Source organism: Neopelma chrysocephalum, unplaced genomic scaffold, assembly GCF_003984885.1.
Source record: "Neopelma chrysocephalum unplaced genomic scaffold, ASM398488v2 Primary Assembly neopelma1_62, whole genome shotgun sequence".
In the NCBI taxonomy this organism is placed as follows: Eukaryota; Metazoa; Chordata; class Aves; order Passeriformes; family Pipridae; genus Neopelma; species Neopelma chrysocephalum.
Window position 1 is genome coordinate 5,551,835 of NW_020897719.1, and position 12,059 is coordinate 5,563,893.

Sequence of the window (12,059 nt, forward strand, 5' to 3'; positions counted from 1 at the left end):
CGTCATGGACTAGCTTGGGCAAAACAGAAAAGAGATAACGATTACTAACCAACAGGGCATTTTGAGTGAGCCCAGGTCTGCTGCTAGCTTTTCTAATGTAGGAGAGGGTTTAAGTGGAATAATTACAACTTCACTGTGGTAAAAAGACTGAAAAAGAATTGAAGACATCTAATGAGAGATCTAGACAGACTTGTAATGAATGCTTGTGATGCATGCAAGAGTGCAGTTAATATTTGCACCACTGATGCAAGAAAGCACAGAAGTCCTGGATACTTATTAGTCTGACAGAAAGAAAAAAACCCTGTACCTGTCCCTACATTCAGAATGAAAGAAATAAAACTTCACACTCCGCCTCAAAAAGAAGATGGAAAATCAGGGGAAATGGGCACCAGTTTATTCCAGATGGAACCACATTGCTTGTAGGCAAGTTTAATAAAACCGGTGGAATTGAAATGAAGACAAAAGAGAAAGCAAATGCCAAATTCCTACAGTAGTCAGTGGACAGTGGTAAAGAAATACAGCTGAACAGATAAAGGGGTGAATTAATAAAATAGATGCCATCTATTCAATCTATAAAGTGTTGAAATAATTAATTACATTAGTGGAAATTGGAAGTCAAAAGTTTAAAAAAAGGTGATGCAAATGAAAAATTATTGAAAACGTGAGGACATTTGACTTGGATCAAGATAAGCCCAATACATTACAGAAGGAATGATGATTCAGTGCACTGCTTTGATGCTGGGTTGTGACTGTACAAAAGCAGTTTCCACTGGATCTTAAGGAGTAATACAGCACCTTCAAGGGCCCATCAAGTTTGGTGAAATAAAATTGTGTGCAAAGGCTGTACAGTTTATGATCAGGAAACACTGAAAACAAAATGTACATGTAGCATCTAATTCAGTGGGGTGTGGCCATTTCCAACATGCTACTTTTCCTTCTGTGTAATAATTAGCCTGAGTAATTCAGTGTCAGCTTATTACTGAGGCAAATGAACCAGCTGTATCTTCCTGTAAGGAACAATAGCCACCTATAATGTAAATATTTTTAAATTAATATGTCAACCCTGGGCCCATTGGCCCAAAACACACTATAGGAGGGAAATTTGTAGACCTGGTGACAGACCTGTAGAGTTACTGAGCTGTTCTGATATAGTCCCAAGAAACTCTGTAAAAAAAAAGGAAAATTGAACATTTGTGGTTTTTTTCCCCAGGTTTAAAGAAATCTGTGCGAAAAATGTTCTCAATTTTAATACCGGAAACTATTACTAAAAGCAAAATATATCAGCAATGCAAATATTGTGTTAAAACCCCCACATTTTCTTTGTGAATAGAGCTTTGCTGAGACAATAGCTTGAAGTATAGCAACTCTTTTGCCATGTCCAAGCTCTCATTGCCATTCAAAACCTACAGTGTACTTCTGAACTGCGTGATCAGCCTTAAAATATACAGGGTTAGCAGAGGATTTGTAGTGTCATTAATGAAATCTCTAAAATTGCCAAATCATTTAGCAATTTCATACAGCATTTTGTAAATCACTTTGAAAGATCTCTTACTTTGCAAAAATTACAAAATGTACAGTTCAGAGAAGCCACCTGAAAAATGTTCACAAGATTGGATTCTATATAACAGCAACGTTTCTAGAGGATACAGGACATCCCTTGCGATTTCAGAGCACAAAAGGCAGAACAGGAGTATTCTCTTGTTACAGGGAGATAATAAAATGGAATAAAATTAGATAATGAGGGAATAAAATCAGGGGTCACAGACTCCCAGTAAATAATTCATCATATTATAAGTGACCTTTATGTCCTTTAGCAATATTACCAAGCATATCCTATGCATAAAGCCTACAAGAAGTTAACTAGTTGAAGAACAAAACAAGCCTAACTGGTTACTTAGCTTAACTGGTTAGTGATACAGACTAACTTCCTACAGCTCTGTGCTTTAGCAGCCCAACTTCTGCACAGACACTCTAAGTCTCAAAAATTTTCTGAAATGTGACTAGTTTGCAACCTATCTAGTTGGAGGCCAGCTTTGTAATTGGTGTTGCTTGATCCTCAATTCTGAATGAAAAAATTACCAGGACAGTTTAGAATGTGTCTGAAAGAGAATACGAATAAAAGACTGCAAAGGAACCTGTCTGCTCCAGTCCTGGACTGAACTTGTAGTGGTGAGGACGACACAATTCTGGAAAAAAGGAAATCACAACCAAGTTCCTCAAGTAATCTAATCATTGTAGAATAGAATATCCCAGAATAGTTCAGCTGGAAGGGACCTACAATGATCATCCAGCCACAATGTACAGTTGGAATGGATGATCTAGTGCTGGTTCCATGTACAGCAAACTGTAGATCCAAGGGGTGGCAAACAGACAGAGTAAGCAGCAAGTATTTATGCAAATTAATTTCCCTCAAAATGAACTGTAGTATCTGTCTACTGTAGTGGTATCCCATAACTAAAAATAGTTAATTAAATCAATAAAGGGGAGTGAACAATATTCTTAGAGAATTTTTATTTCTAGAACCAAATGAAAGGCAACAGCTTTTATTGCAGAAACAATTTTAGTAAGATCCAAGTGTACAAAAAACTATCAGAACTAATGTTAGATGAACAGAAGACTAAAGAGCAATTTTGGCCTCACTGAACAATGCATATTACATATCTCCTTACTCATTTGAAAGAGAATTGGGACACTTTTTTTTTTCAAACAACAGTTTTATAATTGTCCACCCCATATGCTTATTCTGTCTGTTCTACTGCTGCCTCAAATGCAGGAGCTGCATGTATCAGAGGAGGCTGCAGCTAGAAAGGATTAACTTAACTTTATTGATTCAATTCACTCACTTTTTTAGAAAAATTCACCCAATTGAGGGGGGTTTTTGAAGTTTACTTGCAAGTCATGTTTTACAGGCAACAGTCTGCCACCTAGCTTTGGCTGATGTAACATTTTAAAGAATATTTGCTTGTCACATAATTTGCATTAGATGTTTAAAACACTATGATGGAAACAAAAGTTAATTTGTCCAAAAGAGACTAAAAAGATATTTTAGAACCATCAGTGAAAGCCTTTACTGTATTATAGTTACTTCAAGGGTTGTAAAGCAGTTTTCTACTGTCTTCAGTTTTTCTTCAGAAAGCTGGTTTTCTTGCTTCAATTGTCCAATAAGAGTTTCCAAGGACCTGAGTCTCCCCAAAGTTTTTACCTCCTGCATTTCAAGTAAAGTTATCTTAGAGTGGAGTTTTGAAATTTTTTGCCAAAGGTGATCTCTGTCTACGTCTTGTTTGCAGTATGAATGTTCAGTTTGTAATATTTCACTTCCACCATATTCAATCATATCTGTCTCCTCGGTGTCAAGAAACTCTTCCTTAACAGCCAGGAAAGAACTATTTACTATTTCAGGCTGTTCTGGCATAATAATAGCAATGACAGATTCTTCACTTCCACTGAACTGCTCAATATTTTGTGTGACTGTACTCAGTAAAACCGTGTCTTCACTTGTTGGCTGTACTTCAGCAGAGCAGACAACATGAGGGACAGGATTTTCAACTGTATAATCAGGAATTGGCCCTACAGCATCGTTCAGTTTCAGAGATGAATTCATGTAGTCAGGATCTGTAAATTGCAAGACTGTAGCTGTACAGCCTCCTGGATCCTCCACAGAAGTATGAACACTAGTAGCTTCCATGCTGTGGACTGCTGCTGCCATTAAAACAGGATTAGGTTGATGTATATGCTGTGTAGATGAACTATCAAGAACGACACTCTTTGCCTGAAAGTCGTCTTCATTTTGAAGTTGCAGGTTTTGAAAATGTAAAGGTTTACTGAATGCAGCTGAGCAAACTACTTCTGCTTCTTCCTCTACATTTTCTGCAATTACAGGATTTTCCTTTGGTGCACAAGGTTCAAGTGACACTACATTTGTTTCTTCCAGGTCTTGTCTCTGTATTTCTTGTGGACTATTCTGAGAAGAATCTTTTTCCTGACAGAGAAAAAAAAATTAAAAAATTAGGCAAATCTCATTCTATAGCATGGTACAGCATAAGGAGTAATATAGACAAGCACTGTTTAAAAATATACCAGAGGTCCAAAAATTCATGTAAGCATCTTCTGTAACTTTGCTTCAGGTCCGAAATGTTAAAATACTATTTTAAAGCTCTAATGGCAATAATAGCTTTTGGTTTTGTTTTGTTTTTTGGTTGTGGGGTTTTTTTGTTTTGTTGTTTGGGTTTTTTTGAACTCTAAGGAATGTGGACTGTTTTACATAGGACAGTAATCTTAAAAGCACTTGAAGAGAAGCAACTACACAAAGACTGGGTAGCATCTCCTGTTACCACCTAAAATATTGTATTAAATATATTAATATATTAAATGTACACAGTACAAGATTCTTGCATTAAAGATGCATGAAAGTTGTTTTAGAAAGATGTAGTAAACTTTTACTCATGCAGGATATGCCAAACAGAATTTAACAACAAAAAAACTATTACGAATACAGGCTTGCTGAATAATGAAACATATTCATGCACAATCACATAGGCTGATTTTTAAACCAGCAATTAAATTCTGACAATTAAACTTTACAATTCTTAAATTACTTCTTTGATAGATACAAATCTTAGCAGAACAATGTAATGTCAACAGGACTTTAAACAGAAGTTGATACTGAAAGAGAGACAATTTGAAGCTTATCCTTTTTTAGACACCTTTTTTCCCCCCTCTTTCACATTAACTGCATCACTACATGATTACATTTAAGATCAGTATGCAAACGAGCTCTTTTGTATGTCAGTCAGTGAAAAAAAAATAAAATAGTGGGTGCCATTTTTTTCTAGTAGAACTGATTATGCAAAGACCAAGCTCATGTACAGGTGTGTACATATTTAGCCTGTGGAATAAAAACAAAACAAAAACCCATCCAGAACTAAGAAACAGAAGAAGCAGTAATTTCAACCTGGCTAATTTAATATAGGCCAGGCAAAAACCACCACATCAAACAAACAAAAAACCCCAACAGAAAAACAGGAAAGGGGGGAAAAAAGAACAACAAAAAAAAAAGAGACCAGGCTGAAAAAACGGATTATGACAGAAAAGTGTATGTTCCAAAAAGTATGTATGTAGTCTGAAGACTCCTAAATACATTAAACTTTGCAATTTAGTTTTATACGAAACTTCAGTCTTAAAAGGACTGGGAAATTTATACAGAAATAGAATTCATTTGGTTACCTTTAACTTCTCAAATCTTAATATTTTGAGAAAATGAAGTATTTCCCTTTCTCTGATCTACCAGCAGCTTTTTCAAGACCTTTTCAGACTATAATTTTTAACTAGACAAATCTCTTTTGAAATAAGTTAGGTAAATGTCCCCCAAATCCTCACCTACCAGGACTGAAATTAGGGCTGAAGGAAATGCACCAAAACAAATCTCAGGATAGTTTGAAGAAAGACTCTTACTTACAATGCAAAGGTTCCTTGTCTATCAGTCCCTGCCCTCACACTCTTAGGTCAGTCTTCAAAATAAAAGTACTTGCAAGCTAATATAGAACAGTTACTAACACTGAAATGCTGACAACTAACACTGCTCTTGAGCCGTGAACATTCTTTATTTAGAGGAATAAATAAAATGAAATGTTTTATGAAGAATCATTTAGCATTTCTGGGAAGATATCCTTCACTTCTCGGTAATACATAAAGCAAGTTGGTGGTGAACAATATGCAAACATACAATTCTTCACTCTCAGCTTTCCAAATGCAGCTTGGGGCCTTAGCTTCTTGTTCGTCTACATTAAGTGAGGAACACACTAACAAAGGATTTTTCCCCAAAGTAAGGAGAACTCTTTCCCATATCTTTGTGAATATTCAGTCTATGTAGAAAATTAAGGTTTGGGCAAGTACAGAACCAGAGGTCAAGTTAACAGATACTGCTGTTTTGCTGAGGTGGTCATCAACAGGATATGACTTGATGTTTAGAAAAGTGCAGTGAGAAAAAAGTGACGCCAGAGAGAGAAGTGAGATCCCAGAAAAACAAGGTCACAGCATCACAGGTATGAAGAACTGGCATCTCTCTTTTTTTGATAGCGGTGAAGCGATTGGATTTATTGAAAGGAAGCATAGGATATTACTTTTCCAAACTTAATAAATCTATCTGGGATTTCTCAGATATATATTGCTGATGCAAAAATAATTTAGAGAAGCCATTGGTATGTTCTTGGCGACACCATTATATAAAAAGTTTGTTACCTTCATAACTCCACTGTCCATCTTTGTAGGTGTACTATGACTGGTCTGTGGTCACATGCAAATCAAGAAAGAATGAAGACATGGGGAAAACACAATTTTTCTTTGGAGTGAAAACACACAGCTTATCTGTAATAGCACAGAAGCATGGGGCAGCAAAGTTCAGTTCCAAAGCTCCCTGCTACAACAGCAGCACAGGGAAGTGAGGGATATATTGAAGCAGGTGGGGGGGGGTAATGGAAAGATATTTCCTGCTAAGGTTACTACTGCCATAAATTGAAAGATTTTCTATTTTTATATTTGAGAGATTTGAGAGATTGCTTTTCATTCTAGAGAGTCAAAAGCAGTCTAGACAACAGTTGCAGCTGTCCAAGAAGATAAAGTACTTCTTGATTAAATATTACTTGTTTTGTAAAATTAATTAGCCACATATTGCAGATTCATCAATTTAGCTTTAATTCCAGTCCTCCCACTTTTCCCATCTCCAATGTGATGATACAGAGGAAGACAGTTACACATTACAAGAGAATTAGCATAGCTTTCACCAAGATCAGGTGCCTGTGTAGTACAGTACTTTTATGTAACCAATATTACAATCCTGTGAAAGATAAGATGGAATAGTCTTTGTAGGATATCTTTGGCAGCCTACAGTCCTGAGCTCTTAGGTGTTAGAGAGGTTAGGAACAGGAAAAAGAAATGTGTAGTTTGAAAATAATACAATCCAAAGCCAGTATTTCTGTACAGTTAATAAAAGGCCTAAAAAGAACATTAAAATATTAAGATTAATTGCACTGGAAAAAAATTTAGAATCATTCTCATGATGAATTTAAAATTTTCTATAGTAAATGCTTCTGTAATTTCCAGTTTAAAAAGATATTGAAGCTCCAGTCAGAGTATGGTCAGTCGTTCTTCCTTTATGCTATAGAATCACACACCTCTTTTGCGTCAGTCCTGTTGACAAAATATTTTAACGGACAGGAATTCTATTTTTAAAATAAATTATGATTATATTACAGATAATTAGATAATTAGAACATCTGTATTATAGTTGGTTATCTTTGTACTACAATAAAAAAAAGATAAAATTAGGTTACCTCATCATCTGGGGAAGAGAAGATTGTTGGTACAGCAGTGTGTTTCAAGTATCGTATACCCCATCGCACATCAAGGGAGTCAGGGGTAAAATGGTCACTGCACAGAAGCTGGTGCTTACTTGGAGTCCATGAATCTCGTTTCATATTCCGCAACCATTTCTCAAGTCTCTCTTTATCATGAAGTGGAAATCTTTTTAAAGCAGTTGAAAAGACAAACAAAAACACATTAAAAAGAAAAAAAAAACATTATTTTTTTCTTTTTTTCTTTTAGAAGAAGAATATCTCATCGTCCCTTACAAGGTAGCCTGCCCTTACAAGGTATTAAAATAATATTTTTTTCAAAAATTTTAAATATTTAATGCTAATCAGGATGTCACATACATGTTAATCCAATAATTATCCAAATTATTTGTAGTTGGGTATTTGTCCTGGAGTTCAGCAGCAGAATTTCTACTGATTTATAGTAGCCAAGGGTTTCAGAAACCATGGCCAAGATGTTTTGTAGGTTTTGTCCCACAATACTTGTTCAGAAAGCAGTTCTGCTGAGGGGATATTAAATACTCAGACATAATTTAAAGAAAGTTAAAACAGGCCCTCATTTTATTAATAGTATTTCTAGGGCTTTTTTGTCTTACTAAACACAACTAGTACTTTTTGTTCACCAGAGTACACACCCCATTTTGTATTATCAGATAATTTGGCAATGTATTTCCAATGTGGGATTTGCATTTTGTTCCAAAAGTAAATACACACAGATGCAAAACATTCCTGTATTTTATGTTTAAGCAATTAAGCTCTCTCACAGCATTAGGAGCACACATACTACTTTATAATTCATAACTAACTTTTCAACCATCTAATCTACCTGAAAAGAAAAATGAAGAGTATACGTGTTCACAGGAAAAAAACCCTGATTTTGAAAAAAACATGCAAACAGTCAGACAAATTACACGGGAAAAAGAAATATGTAATTCATCTAATGAATTGCAATACACAAGTTAAAGGGAAATTAAAGGCTCATTATGATGCCTATACAGTTAAGCAGTGAAGGTAATGGGAACATAAACATTTAGACCACTCTTGGCTCACACCTCTTCTCAGACACAAATCAGGGTATTTGAAATGTGCTTATATGATTCTCTGGTGCATATGAAGTTTATTTTAACTCTAGCATATAAACACATACATAAACCATAAGTTGAACTCTGAGTACTGTTAAGTGACTACTATTAAGAAAACAATATTTTTGAGAATCATAAGCAATAATAATTACAAGAAAAATAACCAGCTTTTGTTATGTGAAACTATAAGAAACAGTCAGGTGGCCATTAAACATGACCTGATTGTAACTGTGGGGTACAAGAAGTATTAGCTGCTGGCAGTATGATGGACAAGAGAAACACTGAGATGTGAACAAGTGACTACAACCTCTCTACAAGAGCTACTTCCTTTTACTCACTAAGTTGAAATGGAGTATTCCTAACTTCATGTCTCTTCCCTTAGCTCTTTTGTCCTTTTATTTAACAATCAGTTCTTTTGGTTATGCTTACTACCATATATTTATGGAACTTCAATGCACAAAACAAAAAAAAAGGTTCTGCAAAGAGACATTCCCATATAACAGAACCTGGGGAGAGACCCTGGAGTGCTGTCACTCAAATGCTACAAAAGGTACCAGTCAGTCAGGCTACTCCTTGACAAATCCAAGATCTCACCCTCAAATTCTTGAAGCTGCAGGTTTCCTCCAAAAGCCACACGTAGCTATGACTGTTACACAGGCCCAGTGTTCCAAAACTGCAAACTCAGGTTATTTTGAGAGAAAGACAGCTGAAATGCACATTACAATGGTGCACGTCTTCACTCCTTCCCAATCCTTTGAATTTCTTGCTGTATAAGTTTTCAAGTTACCAAGGAAACAGAGCAAGCTTTTGATGCATCCAGCTCTGAGTATCTGCAGGAATGCAAGGAATGATGCTGGCAATAACACAATAACCTCTGAAGGACAGGTTAGAGGTTCAGGCTTTTCAAATCCTGCCTACTTACATCGTGTACCCCCCAGTGGCAGCACTGCATATACTACACAGCATGCCACATGAGTAAAGCTTAGCCTGGGTGTTACTACATAGGTCCAAAAAAGTCTCTCACTTAAAAGGATGGTGACCATGTCACCAATCACACCCTTTCCAAGAAGGTCTTGAGAACATATGCAGTCACTCTTTGTGTGGCAAGATATGCGCAGGTACCAGCAAAAATGCCAAGGCAGTGGAAAGGTTTATTCTGAAGATGTGAACGCTAAAAACGCTAAAAAGGAAAAGCTGCACCAAGCTGCAAAGCACCACTAGGCCTGAGAGAACCCAAACTCCTGTTTTCTTCCAGACCTCTTATCTCCTCTGTCCTCTCTGCTGCGCCTGCCTGTAACATCTGTTTTACCTCTCCACATTCCAAGGAAATGTCCACAGAGGCAGCTTTTCTCTGGAATGCAAGAGGGAAAGAAACATCCCCTATCTTTGAAAAAGGGGTTTCTTCTTAGGCAGAAAGTCTCCTCAAGCAAATATTTAATTAAGCTCTAATCTCCTCAAAATGAAATCTTCTGAAAAAAAGAACACCTATCCTTACACGCTTGCAACACACCACTAACTGCTTTCCCCAGGCTCAGCCAGCTTCAGATAGAAAACAAAATAATCTGTAGCAAGAGACAGGTCTGATAGTTAAAGTTACTATTTTAGCTTAAGGGCACCTTTGCCAAAACGTGCTCATGCTTCAATACCCCTTACTCATCAACAGAATCTGTTCTCTGGTGTAAACGAGACAAAAAAAAAAAGGAAAATGGAAAGAGGAAGTGGACAGTATTTATTTAGCAGCTGCCATCACTGCACAAGTCAGAGAGGTGAGGAAATGAAACAAAGAAGGGCCAAGTTAGGCCAGCTGAGATTAGGTTACAGTTAAAAACATTTGGAAGGGGCTCAGACCCCAAACCACAGAGCAGTAGAGGACTCCTTTGGGGGTGGTAAGGAGTAAGGGAGTAGAACACCATAAATCAAATCTCAGCACCCCTTCTACAGGAGCTTTATACCTGGAATGCAGCACAACTCAATGGCTAGATAAAACATCTGTGTTCTTGCAATCATCTCTGTAACATTTGAATATGAACATGACTCAGTGCTCAAACTTGTTTTGATTATCCATGTGGCTCTCACATTCTCTAAAGCATAAGGAAAAATGAATTATTTTCATGATTGTTTTATGATGCATTCCACATTAGAGATGCGCCAGGGAAATGAGCTTTCCTTCAATCTAAACTAAAATTTCTTTCAAAGTAGTCTTCCTGTGGTCTTCCTACACAGCCTTCCTTATCTCGAAATAACTATGACTACTCAGAAACTGAAGCCAAACTTAGTTTGAGGTATAAATTTTACCAAAACAGATTTTGAGGCCAGCTGTGAAATTTATTTTCCAAATTTTTCTTAAATTCCTTCTGTTGGCAAATGGTTCCACACTACTATTTAACACAAATACATTAATACTTAGTTACCTGCACTGTGTTTCTCTCAGGATTGTGAAATGCTGTTTATAACTCACCATTCTGTGAATCGACAGCCACGTAACCACAACAGTCCAGAGGTTACTGCGGGCTGGATGGCGACTGATCCATTCAGTGGGTGGATAGTACAACGCAGCCATCATAAACTGGTTTTTGGCAACGGAGCTAGTTAGCTTCCAGCCAACTCAGCTGCTTTCAAACAAACCAGCAATGCCTCTATTCACAGTGCAAGCAAGCCAATAATTCTAGTGAGAATATTTAATTTTAAGGAATCAATACAGGTTTACTTTCCTACTCTGCCAGGTTCTTTCCTTGGCCTGCAATGCCATACATAGGACGCACAGGCGGAGGCACTTCCAATGCCGCCAGTACCGCCTGTCCCGCTGGAACAACCCTTCCACACAGGTAGCAGCGAAGCAGGCTAAAAAGCGTAAATTTTATATTTTATCCGAATCTCTTGGTCTTAATGGATCCTCCGCACCTATTCCAGTGCCCTTGGAGGCTGGCGTACCATCCCTTCCTCCTCCAAGTTCCGGCCGCCTTGCGGGGGGCGCGGTGTGCGTGATTACATCCCAGCCTGTCCCCCCTTTATTCCCTACACCTTTCCCTTCCTCCAGAGAGTTATTTCCCTCCAGCCTCCCGGGACCAGGAGGGATCCCAAGGCGACCACCAGCCTCCGGAGTTCCGCCTCTCGGCCATTTATGTACTTCCTCGGTTATCGGTCACTATCACCCCCACAGTCAGCCTTCACCTAGACCCCACCCCGCTCCGCGGCCACTCACGGGTAGAAGCTGAGCTTGCGCTGGTCCCTGGCGCTCTGCCCGCCGCGGTTCTTGCAGCAGGTGGCGGCGCAGTACCTGGGCATGGCGGGCACGGCTGGCCGGCTGCACCGCCACCGGCACCGGGCCGGGCGGGGCGGGCGGGGCAGCACCGCCTCCTCACAGCGCCCCCAGCGGCCGGAGGGGCGCGCGGCCGCCCGCCTGTACCGGGTCACGTGGGCCCGGGCAGCCAATGGCGCAACGCTTCGTGTAGGAACTGCGGGGTGTGGGACTGCGCGATCGCCGGCAGCGGGCGGGAACGGCGGCGGGGAAGGGCCGGGTTGAGGTGAGCGAGGGGCGGCGGGGAAGGGCCGGGCTGAGGTGAGCGAGGGGCGGCGGGGAAGGGCCGGGCTGAGGTGGGCGAGGGGCGGC

General features: G+C 38.8%; 2 protein-coding genes across 7 annotated transcripts in view; one reads left to right on the forward strand and one right to left on the reverse strand.

Moving 5' to 3' along the window:
• Positions 1-357: 357 nt before the first annotated feature.
• THAP5 (THAP domain containing 5) lies at positions 358-11,785 on the reverse strand. 3 transcript variants are annotated; one of them, XM_027682250.1, is made up of 3 exons: positions 11,652-11,785; positions 7,329-7,518; positions 358-3,979 (listed from the first exon to the last, which is right to left on the reverse strand). In XM_027682250.1, exons 1-3 carry the CDS (start codon positions 11,732-11,734, stop codon positions 3,068-3,070), a joined length of 1,185 nt encoding a protein of 394 aa, XP_027538051.1. In that variant the 5' UTR covers positions 11,735-11,785; the 3' UTR covers positions 358-3,067. The 3 variants fall into 3 exon arrangements, with proteins under 3 accessions (XP_027538051.1, XP_027538052.1, XP_027538053.1); XM_027682251.1 differs by lacking the exon at positions 11,652-11,785 and adding an exon at positions 11,621-11,638; XM_027682252.1 differs by lacking the exon at positions 11,652-11,785 and adding an exon at positions 11,351-11,540.
• A 130-nt stretch (positions 11,786-11,915) lies between these two features.
• Positions 11,916-12,059, forward strand: part of DNAJB9 (DnaJ heat shock protein family (Hsp40) member B9) — an 8,518-nt gene continuing 8,374 nt past the window's right edge. The window contains exon 1 of one of the 4 annotated variants that reach the window (XM_027682222.1): positions 11,916-11,973. The gene's annotated coding sequence lies outside the window, so the exon portion shown is untranslated. The other 3 variants (XM_027682227.1, XM_027682223.1, XM_027682225.1) reach the window with 3 other exon arrangements.